This window comes from Chiloscyllium plagiosum, unplaced genomic scaffold (genome assembly GCF_037043375.1).
Source record: "Chiloscyllium plagiosum isolate Xiang-an unplaced genomic scaffold, Cpla_swu_hap1 HiC_scaffold_5, whole genome shotgun sequence".
NCBI classification, from domain to species: Eukaryota; Metazoa; Chordata; class Chondrichthyes; order Orectolobiformes; family Hemiscylliidae; genus Chiloscyllium; species Chiloscyllium plagiosum.
The window spans coordinates 124,703,599-124,722,230 of record NW_028270143.1 but is presented as its reverse complement, the minus strand read 5'-3'; the positions used below and the strand labels follow the sequence as shown (position 1 = coordinate 124,722,230).

The 18,632-nt window shown below is 43.0% G+C and overlaps 1 protein-coding gene across 1 annotated transcript in view; it reads right to left on the bottom strand.

The window, feature by feature from the left end:
- plcd1a (phospholipase C, delta 1a) overlaps positions 1–11,330 on the bottom strand; it is an 84,577-nt gene extending 73,247 nt beyond the window's left edge. Inside the window, exon 1 of the mRNA XM_043690857.2 lies at positions 11,153–11,330. Coding sequence (XP_043546792.1) covers positions 11,153–11,180 — 28 coding nt within the window. The 5' untranslated portion in view covers positions 11,181–11,330. The remainder of the gene's footprint in view (positions 1–11,152) is intronic.
- Between the last annotated feature and the right edge of the window lie 7,302 nt (positions 11,331–18,632).

Below are 18,632 nucleotides of genomic sequence, written 5' to 3'. Positions count from 1 at the left end.
TTTCACCAGGCACTTTCAAGTAGTCTGCAAACTCATCCATAATGGACTCAAATCTTACCAATGACCAAAGTCAGGCTAACCGGCCCATAATTTCCAGCCTTCTGCCTCCGTCCCGAGATGCTGCCTGACTTGCTGCGTTCTTCCAGCCTCCTGCCAGTCTACTCCCTCCCATCTTAAACAGGGGTGTTACATTATCCATTTTCCAGTCCTCTGGGACCTTCTTGGACTCCAAAGATCCACACCAATGCCTTTAACTTAAAATAGCCAAAGGCACTTTACAGAAGCATTATAAACATAAGGTGACACTGGGTCACAGAGATATTCGGTCAGATGACTAAAGCTTGGTGAGATAATTTTCCATCTTTTTCTGTCCACAGTCATCCCTGTGCACTTTTAAATACTTATCCAATGTCCAATTTCTATTTCAATAGAAAGGAGTTTCATTTTTCCAAGACACTCAATATATTCATTTCTCACAGCAGGCAGCCACTTAGTGTATCCACCCCATATCTCTCTTGCCACAATATCCTTCTTAAAATGCAGAGTTCAAAACCAGCAGTTCAGTTGGTGTTCATATGAGGTTTCCTCCACTGGTTGGACTGAACACGTTCTGAGGAATTCCTGTAACTTGACCAAGTTATTCTCGATAGGGGTCAAACTGGAATGAATGACAGGAGCATGCATATGAAAGCTGAGCCAATGCCTGCAAATAATGCTACTGAAGAGCAACAGCACTGTGTAAAGACTGGGGGGGGGGGGGGGGGGGGGGTCATCCATTCAAGACTGAAGTGAGAAGTATTTTCAGACAATACAGAGTGCCTCTGGGACTCTTCTCGAAAACGTGTTGAAAGCAGAATCCTCAAATATTTTGAAGGCAGGTGTAGATAGATTCTGGATAATCAGTGTTTTGGTTTTGGGGGTGGGGAAAGAGTGCATGGGAGAGAGGAGAGAAAGAGCAATTCAAGTAGGCAGGAATGAGGAGTTATCAGATCAGCCATGATCTTATTGAATGGTGAAAGTGGCAAGAGGGGACTATTCCCGATCCCAATTCATATGCTCCTCTGTAACAGGTACACAAGAATGGATCATGAAGGAAGGTTTGAGGGGTTCTGTGGAGCATATAAAGAAATGCCCCTGGTGGTGGATATGTGTAAGTGCAACCATGAATTCAGTACCACAATGCTAGGTAAAGCAGAGGAGGCAGGGAATGTTAGGAATGGTCAGCCATGTCAATGCTGTGCATCATGTGAGGAGGGCAAGATTCTTTTGTTCTGATCTAAATTGAAGACAAATTCTTTGATTGATAACCTTGACAAATATGTGACCATTAAGATCTTTAGTCCACACGTTTAACCACTTCTGAGAGGAGGATCAGAACAGAATATTACTAAAACACTGACAGAGACTGCAGAACGTTGCAATGCTGAGGGATCTGGTGACCCTGTCTATGAATCATTAAAGCACGTGGGTAGAACAAATAAGAGGTTTTTACTTTATACAGCAAATTGTTCTCTAATTCCCAACTGATGTCAAGAACAGACAAGAAAATCATGACGAAAGTTCACTGTGATTCAATAATTCAAGTCAGGTGATTTGGTTATGGTCTTAACTTCACTTTCCTCTCTGCCCTATCACTCTCCACATCCCACCCTCACATAACCTTGACTCTCTTATCAAAAAGATGTCTAAACTAGCCTCGAATAAATTCACTGCCCCAACTTCCACTGTTCTTTTGGGTAAAGAATTCCAGCGTGGATGTTCAACAGAGTTTTGTGGAGGGGAGGCTGCATAATACCTCTTTGAAAGTGCAGGGACCGTGAACTGGTAGTTGAGCCAACTGAAAATCAAAATATCAAGGTGGTAAATAGGGGAGTTTGGGGGAGGGGAGAAGAGAGCCATTTGGACATCAAGGTTTGTAAATTTAGGAGTGGAGTGCTGGAGACAGACCAGACAAGGACTGGAAAAGTTGGGAAGCAAGTTTGTGGGAAATAGAAGGATAGTTGTGGACTGGCTTGCAAGTCTGATGGCCACCAGTTTGGGAAACTACATGCAACCAGTAGCCTAAACATTATGGACTTTTGATTTTAATAGTCTTGTTGAGTGGTAAGCTGAGTGTCCTGGAAATTTAAACTAGTGCAGTAACCCATCATTAAAATACCAGCGGGCTGTGATTATGTTGGAGTCCAACTTAATCCTAGAGATCAGTACTGTTTGTTTTTTGCCTCTATTGCTGGTTGGAACAGCTTTCATTTGAAATAAGAGCTCACATCTGTAGATACATTGCAAAGCCTACATAACCTAGTCAGTAACAATTGGGCAATGTGATAACATTACACAAAAATACATAACAATTAAAACAAAGAGAAGCCATTCATTCCGTGCAGTTTGCGTTTCTGTACACTCTCCATGGGAGCAAATAGTCTATAATCACATGCATCCACCCAGTTCCCTTGTCACCTTCACTCAAATATCCAATCCCATCCTCAACAGTGAGGAGGTTGCTGCCTCAAAATTTAACCCTGGAGTGAAACCACAATCTCATGTGTGTACTTGAAGAAATTGTAATCTGCATTGTTCAGAGGAAATATCTAGTTTCCTACTCTCCCTTTGTATTAGTACTGCCTCACCATGAAGGCAGCAGACCAAGTTGTGCTGCACTCTTTCGAAGGCATCAAAAATCCTACTTACAGCGTGGAGTCCAAAGACAAAATTTAATATTCACTCCCACAGTGAGGGTTGGTGGAAGTGGGGATCCCGCAATCTTCTTACCTCCATCCCAATTAATTCAGTGTTGGGACAGCATGTGGAGAACCTTCCCACCTTAGGCCAACTGGAGTTTAAGTGACAATATCATTTAAGGACCTCATATCACCAGCATGTTGCTTGCAGGGTCAAAGGCAGTTCATGCTTACTTGAGGGACATGCATCAGGACTGGGGTGTTGCTGAACACCAGTCTATTGCTTACTCCATTTGCTCATCCACACCGCCCCCCCCCCCGCCCCCAACTTGACCCCTTTCCTCACTTTCCCCTACTTCTCTAGCGTTGTTAATTCCTCAAAGATTGGAGGTTTACCAAACATGATCGTTGCTCTACAAATCAACATTAGTTATTTCTAACATTTTAATCTTGATGCAAATAGATGATCATTTCACCCTTTAAAATATCTTAATATTTTCCCCACTTAGAATTATCAAAATTAGCTCCTGTTTTAAGAAAAAAATTACCATACTTTCGGCTTTTAAAAGAATATTTCACTGGAGTGTTCGAATCATGTGAGTCAAAATTCTTTATCCACTTCATCTTACATAGCTCACTCATCTTTCTGAAAATCTCTCATTCAGATATCTTAATTTTTGCGCTGACATTTTCCTCCTTGGTGGTTAGATCTGGAACTTCATGACAAACTACATTCCTGGCCATATTTGGCTCAAATGAGAACCTTTCTCTAACTCAAAGTCTCTGTTTTTGCCAGTTTACCCATTTTCTGATTGGGTAAGGAGTCCTGCTCACCTTTTCAGTGGTTCTGTTTTCTTCCCCCTCCATGTTTCATCCAAATATTCCAGAATAATAATGTTGGTATTCCTATTTTTCTCTAATCAAACTGCTGATTTTCTCTTCTATTTTCTTTCTACAATATGGAGATTGGGAATACATTCCTAATCACATCACAAGTCATATTAAAGTTCTGACCTCCCACCATATTAAATCATTTACATCAAGCCCTTCTATTGAAGATATCCCTCACTGTAGTTGTGCCATCTCCTTGTTAATCTTTTCTATTCCTCTCAAATACACCATAATCTGGATTTATTTTCCTTTAACATTAAACCTAGATACTCCAAGATCATTACTTCTGATGGTTCCACTGGACTGGTGTCAATCTACCTGACAGTAACTATCAATTCCACTAAACATCTGGTGTCAGTTTTGATTACTGATTAGATGGAAAACTAACTTCAGTTGCTTCTATGCTAAAGCTAAACTGACCACTACATGACCTACAGAGGGGTTGATTAGTTCAGTTGGCTGGGCAGGTGGTGATGCAGAATGATACTAATAGCATGGGATCCTGTACCAGCTGAGGTTACTATTAAGGTTCCACTTTCTCGACTGCTCCTTTTGCTTGAGGTGTGGGGACCCTCAGGTTAATCCACCAGCCTCTAATGACAACACAGCCCTATGGTTCACTGGGTTATGGCTGCTTAACCTTTACCTGAACTGAAAGTGCAAATCTTGTTGTCTACTCTGCACCTCATTTACAAGCCTCACCAAGCTATTCAAATTCTGCATGGGAGATTTGATCTGTCCTGGAATGTTACCAAAACAAAACTGATATCACTCCAGACATGTTCAGCCAAATATTCACCTCCAATAGATATTCAAGGAGACTCTCTGGAATACGCTGAGCACTTTCTAGACTTTGACAGCGACCTAAATCAAAAGGTCACCATTGATGAAGTCAGCAGCAATCAATCAGCCTGCTTACAAACTACTCCAGCAAGCGTTTGACCACAAAAATCAAAAGTCCTAGTGTTCACATTGCCACAGTCCTGAAATGCAGTGAAACGTTGGCTGTGTGTCACTGAAGGTACAAGAGAAATTTCAATAGCAATGCCTTTGCAGCAAGTTTCAAGTTCAATGGTGATGACCATTGACCAAATGCTCGCGTCCTTCTTGAAGAACCTCCAAAAGCACTCGGAAAATTCCTGCTTGACCAATCACGATGGACTGAACATTGTGTCCAGATAACATAGAAACATTTCCCCCTGCCAAGTCCTGTTTTTCCTCACTCTCAAATGCCCAGTGCTCAGGGAAGAAGAAATATGTTTTAAAGACATTCTGAAGCTCTCTTTGAAGCCTGACAGCATTGACATTAATTACTGGAAACAGCTTGTTCCCAAGATTTAAGATGGCGACAACCTGTACATTAAGCTGCATCACAGAATCCAAATGGCTTAGTGATAAAATCAAAAGTCACATGACACCAGGTTATAGTCCAACAGGTTTATTTGAAATGACAAGCAGCACTCTGAAAGCTTCTGAATTTAAATAAATTTGTTGGAATATAACCTGGTGTTGCGTGACTTCTGACTTTGTCCAGCCCAGTCCAATACCAGCATCTCCACATTTTATTGAGAAGGCAAAGCAATAGCAGGGAAGAAAACAAATCCTGCACTCCGGAACCCACTATTATGCGTCATGTACCCAAAAGATCGACAAATCAAGAATGGGCCAATCATATTAAAGACCATAGAAGAAATATGTGCCTGAGTGGACTTATCATTGAATTGAGGGACAGTTAATTAAGATTTGCTCCATTCACTACCCACACACTCTCTGTATTGTAATAAATGCATTTCAGTTTGGCATTTTCCTTTAATGCTGCTCCTTCTCCCATGGATTTTGCTTTGTGCTAACCTACAGTGTTGTAAGGTTTTCTTTTAAAACTTATAAAGTCCAGCTGACTATATTTCTCTGCTCTAAGTTCCTCTTACAAAGTTTGTTTCTGTCGAAAAGGGTGGTGCTGGAAAAGCACAGCAGGTCAGGCAGCATTTGAGGAGCAGTAGAATTGACATTTCAGGCATAAGCCTTTCATCAGGAAGGTTTTTCTACAGGAATATTAGCCACATCGGTATCTTCCTTCTCCATTAGCTCATTTTATTTGGCTGCATTTTGCCTTCCATCTACTATGGGCGGCATGGTGGCTCAGTGGTTAGCACTGCTGCCTCACAGCATCAGGGTCCCAGGTTTGATTCCAGCCTCAGGCGACTGTCTGTGTGGAGTTTGCACATTCTCTGCGTGGGATTCCTCTGGGTGCTCCAATTTCCTCCCACACTTCAAAGATGTGCAGGTTAGATGAATTGGCCATGCTAAATTGCCCGTAGTGTTAGGTGCATTAGTCAGAGGGAAGTGGGTCTGGAATGGGTTCCTCTTCGGAGAGTCAGTGTGGACTGGTTGGGCCAAAGGGCCTGTTTCCGCACTGTACAGAATCTAATCTATTCACTTTCCCCTAGTTTAAACTTCTCAGTCTCTTAAATAAATGACTTACAATTGCGTTGGTATCCTCCCTGTTGATGCAACCCATTCTTGTGGTTTGGCTCCAGTTATCCCAGAACCGGTCCTAACACTCAAGGCACAATTCTTTCTCTCCATCTAAATCCTTAAACCATGTTTTTCCTATTCTGAATGGATGCTGGAGATACTTGTGAAGTCATGACCCTAAATGTGACGCATCTCCTAAATTAATGAGTCATAGAGCTGTCTAGCATGGAAACAGACCATTAGTGGGCAGCACGGTGGCACAGTGGTTAGCACTGCTGCCTCACAGCACCGGAGACCCGGGTTCAATTCCCGCCTCAGGCAACTAACTGTGTGGAGTTTGCACATTCTCCCCAGGTCTGCGTGGGTTTCCTCCAGGTGCTCCGGTTTCCTCCCACAGTCCAAAGATGTGCGGGTCAGGTGAATTGGCCAGGCTAAATTGCCCGTAGTGTTAGGTAAGGGGTAAATGTTGTGGACTTGTTGGGTCGAAGGGCCTGTTTCCACACTGTAATGTAATCTAATCTAATCTAATTTAATCCAACTCAACCCAGATATCCTAAATTAATCTAGTCCCATTTGCCAGCATTTGGCCAATATCCCTCATAAACCTTTACTATTCATATAGCCATCCAGTTGCCTTCTAAATGTTGTAATTGTATCAGCCTCCGTCCACATACGCACCACCTTCTGCGTGAAAAAGTTGCCCCTCAGGTCCCTTTTAATTCTTTCCCCCCTCACTTTAAATCTATGCCCTCTGGTTTTGGAACCTGTGGCATTCCTTATTTTTGACATCCTACATGGATAGCTATAAGGGGATACTCTCCTCATTTCAGTCTTTCCAGTCCATTTGATATTTGTCTCAAACCTAGATACCCCTTGCAGCAAGTGGCACACAGGGGCAGGATGCTCCATGGGGCAGTGAAACCTAAAGAGAAGAAGGAGTGACATTTTCTTTCCTCATCTACCACTGCACTTCATCTTTCAGGTGTACTTTTGGAAGGTTGCAAATGTATTGGAGAGAGAGTGTAGAGAGGATTATGAGGATAATGAGGATAATGTGAGGACTGCAGATGCTGGAGATCAGAGCTGAAAATATGTTGCTGGAAAAGCGCAGCAGGTCAGGCAGCATCCAAGGAACAGGAGAATCGACGTTTCAGGCATAAGATTCCTGAAGAAGGGCTTGTGCCTAAAACGTCGATTCTCCTGTTCCTTGGATGCTGCCTGACCTGCTGCGCTTTTCCAGCAACATATTTTCAACCCAGGATTATGAGGATTCCAAGAATTAAGAACTTCAATTATGAAGAAAGATTGGAGAAGTTAGGACTGCTCTCCTAGGAGAGGAGAAGGCAGAGAGCAGATTTGAAAATGATTTTGAAAATCATGAGGGGCTTGTCCGAAAAGAAAATTTCTTCCCACTTGTGAAAGAATCGCGAGAATGAGGAGGTATGGATTTAAGGAAATTGGCAAAAACAATAAGAACAAACTTCTTCAGTGGGACTAGTGCCCTCGCAAACGGAATAGCTCCGGCTGTAGGGAGGGTTTTAAACTAAGTGGGGTGGGTAAGAAAAAAGTAGTTTCTGGATATATAAGCCTCCAAAACAGAGATATCAGCATTGTGGGGCAGTTATTTAGATAACGATATCAGAATGTGACAGCAAGGGACAAAGATATTTAAAGCAGCATATAGAGTCGAAGGGGAATGAAAATAGTAAAAAGGCATAATTAAATGGCTCTTTTTAAAATGCATGTAATATTCAGAATAAAGTAAATGAATGCCAAAGGCATTAATGGGTATGACCAGGGTTCAGCACTGGGGCCACATTATTTACAATAACTATTAAGGCCGTGGATGATGGAAATGAATCTACTATTGCCTAAAATGCAGATAACAAAAATAGAAGCAAGTGATAAGGGATGTCAGAGTCTACAGAGGGACACAGACACGTTGTGTGAATGGGAAACTTCGGCATATGGAACATGTAAAAGTGAGGTCAGGCATTTTGGCAGGATTGGAATATTATTTAAACAGTGAAAGATGCTGAAAACTACAGTCCAGAGGGATTTGGGAGTTCTCATCCATGAATCTCAAAACGCTGGCATACAAATTCAGTGAGTAATGGGGGAAGGATTGATGGCCTTTATTTCAAAAATGAAATGAAGTATAAAATTAGGAAGACAAATTGCTGGAAAAGCACAGCAAGTCTGGTAGCATCTGTGAAGAGAAAGCAGAATGAATGTTTCAGGTCCAATGACCCTTCTTAGAAACACTGCTGTCTCTTCACAGATGCGGCTCAACCTGCTGTTATTTTTGTTCAGCAATTTCTGTTGTTTCTGATTTATCATCCACAGTTTTTTTTTAAAATGTAAAGTTAAGGTGGCCTTTTTAAAACTAATCAAGGCATGAGTCAGACTACAGCTGGAATACGGTGTAGTGTTTTGGTCCCCTTGTCCAAGGGGAGATAACTGGCACTGGAGACAGTCCAGAGAAGATTCATTAGATCAATCCCAGGCATGGGATCTCTTATGTAGGAAGAGTTGAGCATGTTATCCTTACAGGTTTTGTTTTATTTCATTCATTTGTGGGATGTGGGTATGACTGACTGGGCCAGCATTTATTGCCCATCCCAAGTTGCCTTTGAGAAGGTGATGGTGAGCTACCTTCTTGAACCATTCAGTCCACCTGCTGTGGGTAGACCCACCTTGCTATTAGGAAGGGAATTCCATGATTTTGACCCAGGCAGAATGATATATTTCTAAGTCAGATTGGTGAATGGCTCCGAGGGAACTTGAAGGTGGTGGTCTTCCCATGTATCTACTACCCTTGTCCTTCAGGATGAAGTGGTTGTGGGTTTCGAAGGTGCTGTATGAGGATCTTTGGTGAAACTCACTGAAGTTTAGAAGAATGAGACACCTTATTGAAACACAAGATTCTTAGAGTCTTGACAGGTGCTGAGACAATTGTTCACTTGTGAAAGAGTCTAAGACTGGCAGACATTATCTCAGGGTAACAGTCTTATGCCTCTCCCTTATGGGAGAGGCAAGGGAGGATTTCTGAGGGTGATGAATCTGTAGAATTAATTACTTCGGAGGGTGGCAAGCTGAAGTAAGGCAATTGTAGGTTGAGGAGGATAGCCAGGAAAGTAGTTAAGGATTATTAGAACAGCCACCATCTCAATGAGCAGCTGAGCAGCCTTGATGACGCAATTGGTTTACCTCTACACCTACAGCAAATGGTCTTCATTCAGCAAGTGGTTAGGGTGTGGAATGCACTGCCTGCCAGTATGGTGGAGGCAAGTTTAATTGAAGCATTCAAAAATATTTTAGACTTATTAAGTCTTAGGAAGAATGCAGAGAGTCCCAGGAACGAGGAGACAACAGGAACACGGCACTAAGGAGCAAATTACTGTAGATGCTGCAATCTGTATGAAAACAAAATAAACGCTGGAAATCATAGCAGGTCAGGCAGCATCCATGTCGAGATAGCAAACTAACATTGAGTTTTGATTACTCTTCTTCATGGTACTAAGTAAACTGCTCATTTAGAAAGGGCTGGTGCAGATACAATGGGTTTAATAGCCTCATCTTGCTCAGCAACAATATTGAGTTTTCAAGTCCACGCTGTTACGTGCTGCCACCTGCAGTTCTGTGAATGTTTTGCAGATCAGGTATAGAATATACACATTCTTGCTCATTCGTGTTCCTGTATTATACCAGACATGCATTAAGATTGTTGTGGTGCAATGCTAGTGTCCCAACTTCTGAGCCAGGACAGCTGGGTTCATTCCCTACCTGCTCGAGAGGTGTACAATAACATCTCTGAACAGATTGGTTTGAAAATATGCGTTATTTACCTAGACATGTTGATAATTGAACACAAATTATAAAAGGGAGGTCACACCGCTAGAGTTGTCTGGAAGAAAATGATTGAACACCAACAAGTACACACCCCAGCAACTAGCTGGACCAGTTCTGACTTTTTAAAAAAATGTGCCAACTAGTCCTCTGCAGCTCTCCCGCCACAGTACTTATGAACCAGATGCAGAAACATAACCGGTACATGCTGGTTCTAAATTAACCAGCTGGACAATCAGAATATATCTTTGAAAGAATTGTATTAAGGAGAATGTAAAAGTCAATATACACACACAACTCTTTGAAGTGGCAGCACAGATATGATGGGCAAATTGACTCCTCCTTTGTTTTTAAGAGTCATGGAGTGAACAGCACTCCAAATCCAATCTGCATTCCCTTCATTCCAGCACAAGACGACATCTGATAAATACAGCAAAAAACAAGGTTTTTCCCCTGGGGTGTGGGGGAGGGGTAGGTGATTGGACTCTCATGACAGGAAGCTTGTGATCTCTCCCATCACAGTGAGGGAGAATGGGAAAAGAAAATTTACAAAAAAAAAAGCCAAAATACTGACCAGGCGTTCAATGAAAGGGACGACACATTGTAAAACACAGGCGCGCAGAGCGAAGCAGAATCCTAGTACACGGAATGTCCCAACATTATCCCTGAAACTAGCTGAGTGTGCCAAACAGTGGAACTGCACATTAACCCAGCTTTCAAGAAGTCTCTACTGCACTGATGAGAAACACTGGTATCCTGACACCCCTCCAAGCACACCGCATTTCCACGCTGTGAAAGAGAGTAGAGCGACTTTAAAAACAAACCATTCACGGGACATGGGGCTTTGCTGGCTGGGACCAGCACTTGCCCATCTCCTGTTGCCCTGGAGAAGGCAACGGGGAGCCGCGTTCTTGAACCACCACAGTCCATTCGGCCCTGATCATAGGATCTTTTTACCTGGGACATGCATGTCAACTTCGGGGGGTGGGGAAATGAGAGAGAAAGCACCATATCTGGGTTGGGCTCCAACTGACAGTGAGATAACATACTTCACACAACATGCCCCAGAGGGAAAAAAAACTAATAATTCAGCTTGTAGGTACAGAAAATATCAATGATTTTACTAGACTTGTTATCGTTGGAATATTCCACGCTGTTTCCATTGAACTGATAAATTTTAAACCAAAAAGCTCACCATTATTGTCCCACCAACCCAGCCCCTGCGTTCATTTAAGTACTTTTGTTAAAAAAAAACCTACCACTCTCCACTCCATTGCAGTCCTGCATCTCGGATCCCTCTCGCCAGACTAAGTGTGATTTTGAAAAGATATATCAACAGAACAGGAATCCACTCTGAAAATGTGCGGGTTTGAAGTTTTCCCAAGTGCCAGCGATGGGAAGAGAAGACCAACCGTGCTTTTGCAAAGCCTGCAAACACACACACAGCCTCTCACTCACTGCCAGCGTTGTACCTTGTGATGGAGAGTCAGCCCGCCCCTCCTGGCCGCTCGGCCCCTCCTCGCCTGTCTATCACCCACTCACCACGTTCTAAAAGGCACTACACCTGCCCCTGCCCTGTACCTTTCAAAGACAGCGGGAGAACAGATTAAACATAGAAGCAGAATTGCACCAATTGTTTAAAATGAAGTGTAAGGAATATTTACTTGGCCGTGCAAAGGTCTGTCCTTTAGCCCAGAGGCGAACCCGGCGAGCGGCGAAATAAGATTTCATTGTGATTAATCCAACATCGTCTGTCTTCTCAATGCCTATTGTCAGCTAGGATATTAACAATGCACAATTTAACAGCAGAGTAGGACAGTAAAAATATTGCGGACACTGTCAATAACGTGTATTTTTTTCACCACCGAAGGGATGTGGGTATCTCTGTCCATTCTTATTTGCACCCGGGAAGGTGGTGAGCTATCTGCTCACTCCCCTTCAGTCCTGAGGTGTTCCAGACAGTCAGTTCCTGCGATAGTGAAAGATAGGGCGACATAGTTCCAAGGCTGAATGTGATGGAACCCCCTGGTTCTATCCAAACCCTGACAATTCACAGGACTCGCTGCAAGAGCATGGTTCAGTGGAAATATTCTCAACGTTAAAGATACCTTTCTGAAGTGAGAAGTAATGGTTGCACCACCTTTGCTTTTTACAAAGCTGTATCTGGGTCCAGACCACTGTTTCTCATTCAAGCTAATCTGAACACCCTCAACCCAACTGGGAAATATAAGGGCATCCTGTCTGGAAAGAGCGTGTAGAGACGCAAGTCGGGGCGATTGGGCCTGTGGGTTTGAGAGGCTGCATGAGGCCCTCTCCTGGGTGGAGTCCAGAGAAGGATAACTGCTCAGGGGTGAAATGAGGGAGGGCCTTCACACAAGGAATATTGGGATCTGGAACTCAGCCTCTGTGGGTCTCTGGAGAGCTGTCAGCCTGGACAGTGCTGGATTTTCTGTGGCAGTCGGAGTTGCTCTTGGTACAAGGACGCGTAGGAAAGATGGATCAATGAAGCGGGATGTCAGATCAACTGTTATCGAGGGAGGCAATCCCAGAACTTTATCGCCTTCCGCCCACTTGGATCCCGTCGATTTTAGACCTTTGGCCACACGTTAAAAAAAACCCTCATTTAAACGAATTGGGAACGTAATAAGTTTTTGTGCATTTTATACAAAACCATACGTAAATTATAACTTGTATTCAGAAACAAAAAGTTTTATGTTCTAAATATTAATACTATAACTAATTATTTGGTACATATACTTTTCGGGATGTACTAATTGATATCCCATTAGCCATCATTTGGGATTTGAACCTGCATCCCCAGAGAATTAGCCTGGAAAGGCGTGGATTACTCGCACCAGTAATATTACCATTACTCCAACAACAACTAAGCTGGAATATGGGACAAGATCTGGTAGAAAGCTTAAACCAGATTTAAAAGGGAAACTCAGGAGAATCAACTCTAGGAGTGAGTGAAAATATCAAGACAGAAGGGAACAGCCTCATCGCGGCCCCCGAGAACCACAATCTTCCCAAACCCTAACAAACAACCACTTCTTTAAAAATAAACTCTGAACGGTGAAAACAATCGCCATCCGGAACAATGAACCCCAATGGACCCTAACCCCAATCTCCCACTGTCCGTGTGGTGACCCTTGATCGGGCTGTACAAATTCCGTTACATGGTTACAAGGGGGAGTTTTATATCTGTCCATTGTCAAGCCCCTCAATTGTCAACCACTTCAGGGTATTCTGGGTCTACAATTTTGCATCTTTGATGAATCCCCGGTGATTCTGCCTGACTGCATTGAAAATCCAACCACCTCGCCGCTAACATAGTCTGCAGGAAAAAGTACCTCACCGCTGCAAAAGCTCCACCTATAACACCCCTGTCTTCTAACTGCCATGGAACGTATCCCTTTTTTAAAAAACCCCACAATAATCGGAACCATTGTTCGAGACCCGAGTTCAGTAATCCAGTGATCGGTAAGTAGTCACTTTAACGCCCCTTTTACTCATTGCCCTACAGTATGACTGTTTCCACACCACGTCTCTCCAGGATCACACCCAGTTTCATTCCTTCCCCATTACTGTATTTATGACATCTCATTCCATGATATCTGATCCTGCTCCTTCCCCTTAATTCCATTCAGACTCTGAGTAGGTAGACTTGCAGATTCTTACAGAGTGCAAGAAATGGTACATACACGGGACCATATAGCCTAGTGGTATTATAACTGGATCATTAATCCAACATCTTCGTAATGTTCTGGGGTCCAGGATTGAATCCTGCCATAGCAGATGGAGGAATTAAATTCAATAAAAAAAAATTGGAATTACGAGTCTAATAGAGTCAATAAGCTGTACAGCATGGAAACTGGCCCTTTTGTTCAACTCGTCCATGTCAACCAGATATCCAAATCTGATTGAGTCCCATTTGGCCCATATCCCTCTAAACCCTTCCTATTCATATACCCATCCAGGTCCCTTTTAAATGTTGTAATTGTACCAGCCTCCACCACTTCTTCTGGCAGCTCATTCCATATATGCACCACCCTCTGTGTAAAAAAGGTCCCTTTTAAATCTTTCCCCTGTCACCTTAAACCTATGCACTCTAGTTTTGGACTCCCCTACCATGGGGAAAAGAGCTTAGCCATTCACTCTGTGTATGCCCCTCATGATTTATAAACATTTGTAAGGTCACTCCTCAGCCTCTGCTGCTCCCTACAGCTCAAATCCTCCAACCCTGGCAACATCCTTGTAAGTCTTTTCTGAACCCTTTCAAGTTTCACAACATCTTTCCTGTAGCAGGAGACCAGAATTGAATGTAGTATTCCAAAAGTGGCCTAACCAATGGCCTGTACATCCGCAACATGACCTTCTAAGTCCCATGCTCAAGGCACTGACCCATAAAGGCAAACATATCAAATGCTTTCTTCGCTGTCCTTGAAAGTAGAATTTCCATTTCTACTGTCAAAGAACAATGAACCTGCACTCCAAGGTCTCTTTGTTTAGCAACATTCCCAGGATCTGACCATTAAGTTTTTAAGCCCTATCCTGATTTGCCTTTCCAAAATGCAGCACCTCATATTCATCTACAGTAAACTTGACGGCCATTAATCATTGTCGGGGGAAAAACTCATCTGGTTCACTGATATCCTTGAGGGAAGGAAACTACCATCCTTACCTGGTCTGGCCGACATGTGACGTCAGACCCAGAGCAATAGGGTTGACTCTTAACTGCCTCATGGGCAATAAATGCTGACATAGCCAGTGATACCCTCATCCTGTGAATGAATTTGAAAAATATACTAGCCTAGGAACTACATCTTTCAAATTCCCCTTAAATTCCTTTCTACATCATGTTTACAGAGATGTTTACTTCAAATATTTTAAAAGTGTCTAATTAACATAGTACACAGAAGAATATCAAATGTATTGTTACAAGAATACCAAGCACATACATTAAATGCTCGTAGTTGCTGTCATATGCATACAATGAGTTGCTGTACATTAATACCACAAGAATGTTATGAGTTGCTCTACATTTGACTCATGTTATGCAGTTGTATGTTAACATAATAAATAGTCGTATCCGGGTGACTGTATTTTTCAAAGCAACCATTGAAGTAGACACAGATGTAATATGCAGGGCTTTTTGATAATTCACAGAGCTATAGAGATCTACAGGACAGTAAAGAACTCTATGGCCCATCATGTCCTCACAAGTCAAAAACAACTACCTAGTTATTCTAATCCCATTTTCCAGTAGTTGGCCCATAGCCTTGTATGCCATGTCATTACAAGTTCACATCTAAATAATTCTTAACACTTTCTTAAGTGTTTCTACCTCCAGCACTCCCACAGACAGTGAATTTCAGATTCTTATATCTTCTTGGTGAAAAACCTTTCCTCATATTGTCTCCCAACTTTCTGCCCTTCCCTTAAATTATGCCCCTCCATCGAGGGGGAAATGTTCTTCCTGTCAACCTGATCTTTGCCTCTCATAATTGTATACATTACAATCGTGTCCCTTCTCAGTATCTCTGCTCTAAGGAAAACAACCCCAATCTGTCCAATCTCTCTTCATAAGTGAAACTCTCCATCCCGCAATGTACTGCTGGGATCTTCCCTGCACTTGAACAGTGCTGACACATCCCTCCCATCATGTGGATGGCGCTTAGATTTAGGTTTCACGGTCAGGATAAGATACTAACAATATAGCTGATTGAAGAAAAATGTGATTTGCATATTTAAATATGCTATGAAGAATAATATAAAGGTTATTTGACTGAGACTGTTGGCACAAAATGAAACAGCACAATTCTGAAATTTGAAGAAAATATTGCAACTCTAAAGTTGGGATTGTTCAGAATACATCACCAAAAATGTAAGGGATACAAAAGCAATACTTTGCTTTTTGGTAATGCTGTCTGAGGGACAAATATTGATCATACAGGCATCATGAATAACTCTTTTGTTGTTCCTTGGAATTGTGCTATGGAACTTTTCAATCCACCTTTGGAAGTTTAAACTCTCATCCAAAAGAGGACACCGCCAACCATCAAGAACTAAACCTAAATCTTCAAACTGCAACTTGAACATACAACCACACTACTAACAGGCAAGAGCATTATCAACTGAGTCAAGTGTGATAAGAGATTATTAGAAATGCACATTTAGATTTGTTCAGGTCTGCTTTTAAACAACCCTGGCAGTAATGTAGCCTGTGTGAGCTTTAGCAAAACATTGTCCAATACAACCTTGTCCTTTAATTGAGTTGAGTGATGTCCATGTTACGATGTGCTATGATGGGCTGAATGGCTTGCTCTGGTTCAGAGTTTATAGTTCATCTAATTTGTTTTGTTATGGACTCAGCCAAGCACTATTTGTCTGGTTATGTTATTGTTAGTTTGGAGAGTTTTACACATTAGGCTAGACATTTGTTCGAAATTGAGTCTATTTTCAGCTGTAAATGGGCACAAGTGTAACCTGTTTAGATGCTGGATGACTTGCTTCAGTATGTTTGGATGTTTGTTCCATGAACAAATTCACTAAAATCCAAAACAAGCGATAGGCCGCAGGAATGTATAAATTAACAACCTGCCTCTTAAAGGATCCCTCAATCCTCAATGTGAAGAAAGCAGACATTGAGACTAACCCAACTAAATATCTTCAGCAATCTTCTTTTGTATTCTTTCGTGAAATATGGACAATATTGTTAATTGACCAGAATTTGACTACCCTTGACCAAAACCCTCCTTAGGCACTACTCTTCCTGGACTAATTTCTTAATAAATATTTCCTTTAGGCTGCTTATTTCATGTTTATCAAAGAACTTTGATACTGCAGTGAATGGAATGATGTCAGCCAGGTGGACCTCATAGAATCGGAGTTGCCTGATTGGGGCTGTTAACCTGGTCCAATCAGGGAGCCTCGGCTGACAGGGATAACCAGGACTGTAGGGGACAGGCTGCCCTAGAGGTGGTTGAAAGGTGTGCCAGGATAGCCCACTGGCTGGATTAGATTTTTTTAGATTAGATTAGATTACATTACAGTGTGGAAACAGGCCCTTCGGCCCAACAAGTCCACACCGATCTGCCGAAGCGTAACCCATACATTTACTCCTTACCTAACACTACGGGCAATTTAGCACGGCCAATTCACCTGACCTGCACATCCTTTGGACTGTGGGAGGAAACCGGAGCACCAGGAGGAAACCCACGCAGACATGGGGAGAACGTGCAAACTCCACACAGTCAGTCGCCTGAGGCAGGAATTGAACCCGGGTATCTGGCGCTGTGAGGCAGCAGTGCTAACCACTGTGCCTCCCACAAAGGATGGCGCATCGGGGTGGGTGAGAGCCCAATGATATGTAGGGGCAGACCGAGAGCCAGAAGGCGGGTAGCCGTCCTCAGCGCTGTCACCCCGGGCAGGTACCGAGGCGGGTTGCCCCAGAGGTGGTCGAAAGTTGTGTCAGGGTGGTTAATGAAGCCAGAAGGTGGGTAGGCCGTCCTGACCGCTGTCACCCGGGTGGGTACCGGGGTGGGCTGTCCTAGAGGTGGTCGAAAGGTGTGTCAGGGCTGACCGAGAACCGGAAGGTGGGTAGGGGCAGGCTGCCTTAGAATGGTCGGAACGTGGGAGGGCCAGGGGCTTGCTGGGTCTGTATTGTCTGCACTTTTGTATGTAACAGTATTGTCTAATGTACAAATGTCATTGTTGATGTCTCTTTATATTTTTATGTGAAACTGGGATTTGAGGTTTGTCCTCATGTTCCTGTAAACTGTTTGAACGGTAGGGTTTGGGGCCTGGCTTTGCTGCTCCTCTGGATTAGTGGTGCTGGAAGAGCACAGCAGTTCAGGCAGCATCCGAGGAGCTTCAAAATTGACGTTTCGGGCAAAAGCCCTTCATCAGGAATAAAGGCAGTGAGCCTGAAGCATGGAGAGATAAGCTCGAGGAGGGTGGGAGTGGGGAGAAAGTAGCATAGAGTACAATGGGTGAGTGGGGGAGGGGATGAAGGTGATAGGTCAGGGAGGAGAGGGTGGAGTGGATAGGTGGAAAAGGAGATAGGCAGGTAGGACAAGTCATGGGGACAGTGCTAAGCTGGAAGTTTGGAACTAGGGTGAGGTGGGGGTAGGGGCAATGAGGAAACTGTTGAAGTCCACATTGATGCTTGGGGTTGAAGTACCTTTGCTGCTCCTGTCCCTTGTAAAATTGCTGTCTCTTGTATGCAGCTGTAAATGTAACTGTTTGTTGTAAACTGTTTTTGTAATTTGTTTAATAAAATATATATAACCAGGAGATTCAGAGGTCTCCTCAGTTTAGGGGACTGACTCTGGGCTGGCTGGTGCTATAGTCAGTATGTTACTGTTAGTTTCTGCTTCTATTTTTTTTGGAGGGGGTAACCTGATTTCTGAACTGGCTGAATTATTTAGCCAGTTTGTTAACTGACATTCTTTTTAGTGAGGACTGATTGTGCCTCAAAAGTTTAACAATGTGTTTCAGGTGTAACTCAGTTCTCATTAGGGGAGTGTTGTTTCGCTGGCTGGTTACAGCCTGTGTGTTACTCTTTTCTCTTTCTGAGAAAAGGACAATGTTAATTTTGTGGTAGGGCTTAGCCCTTGGACTGTAGTTTTCTTTGTTTTTTGTATGTGTTTTCACTTTTTATTGGTGTTTGGACTGAGCCCTGTGGAAGACATACATCTTACCAGAGGAGCTGTTCCTGTGGGGAGGCCTAGTCCT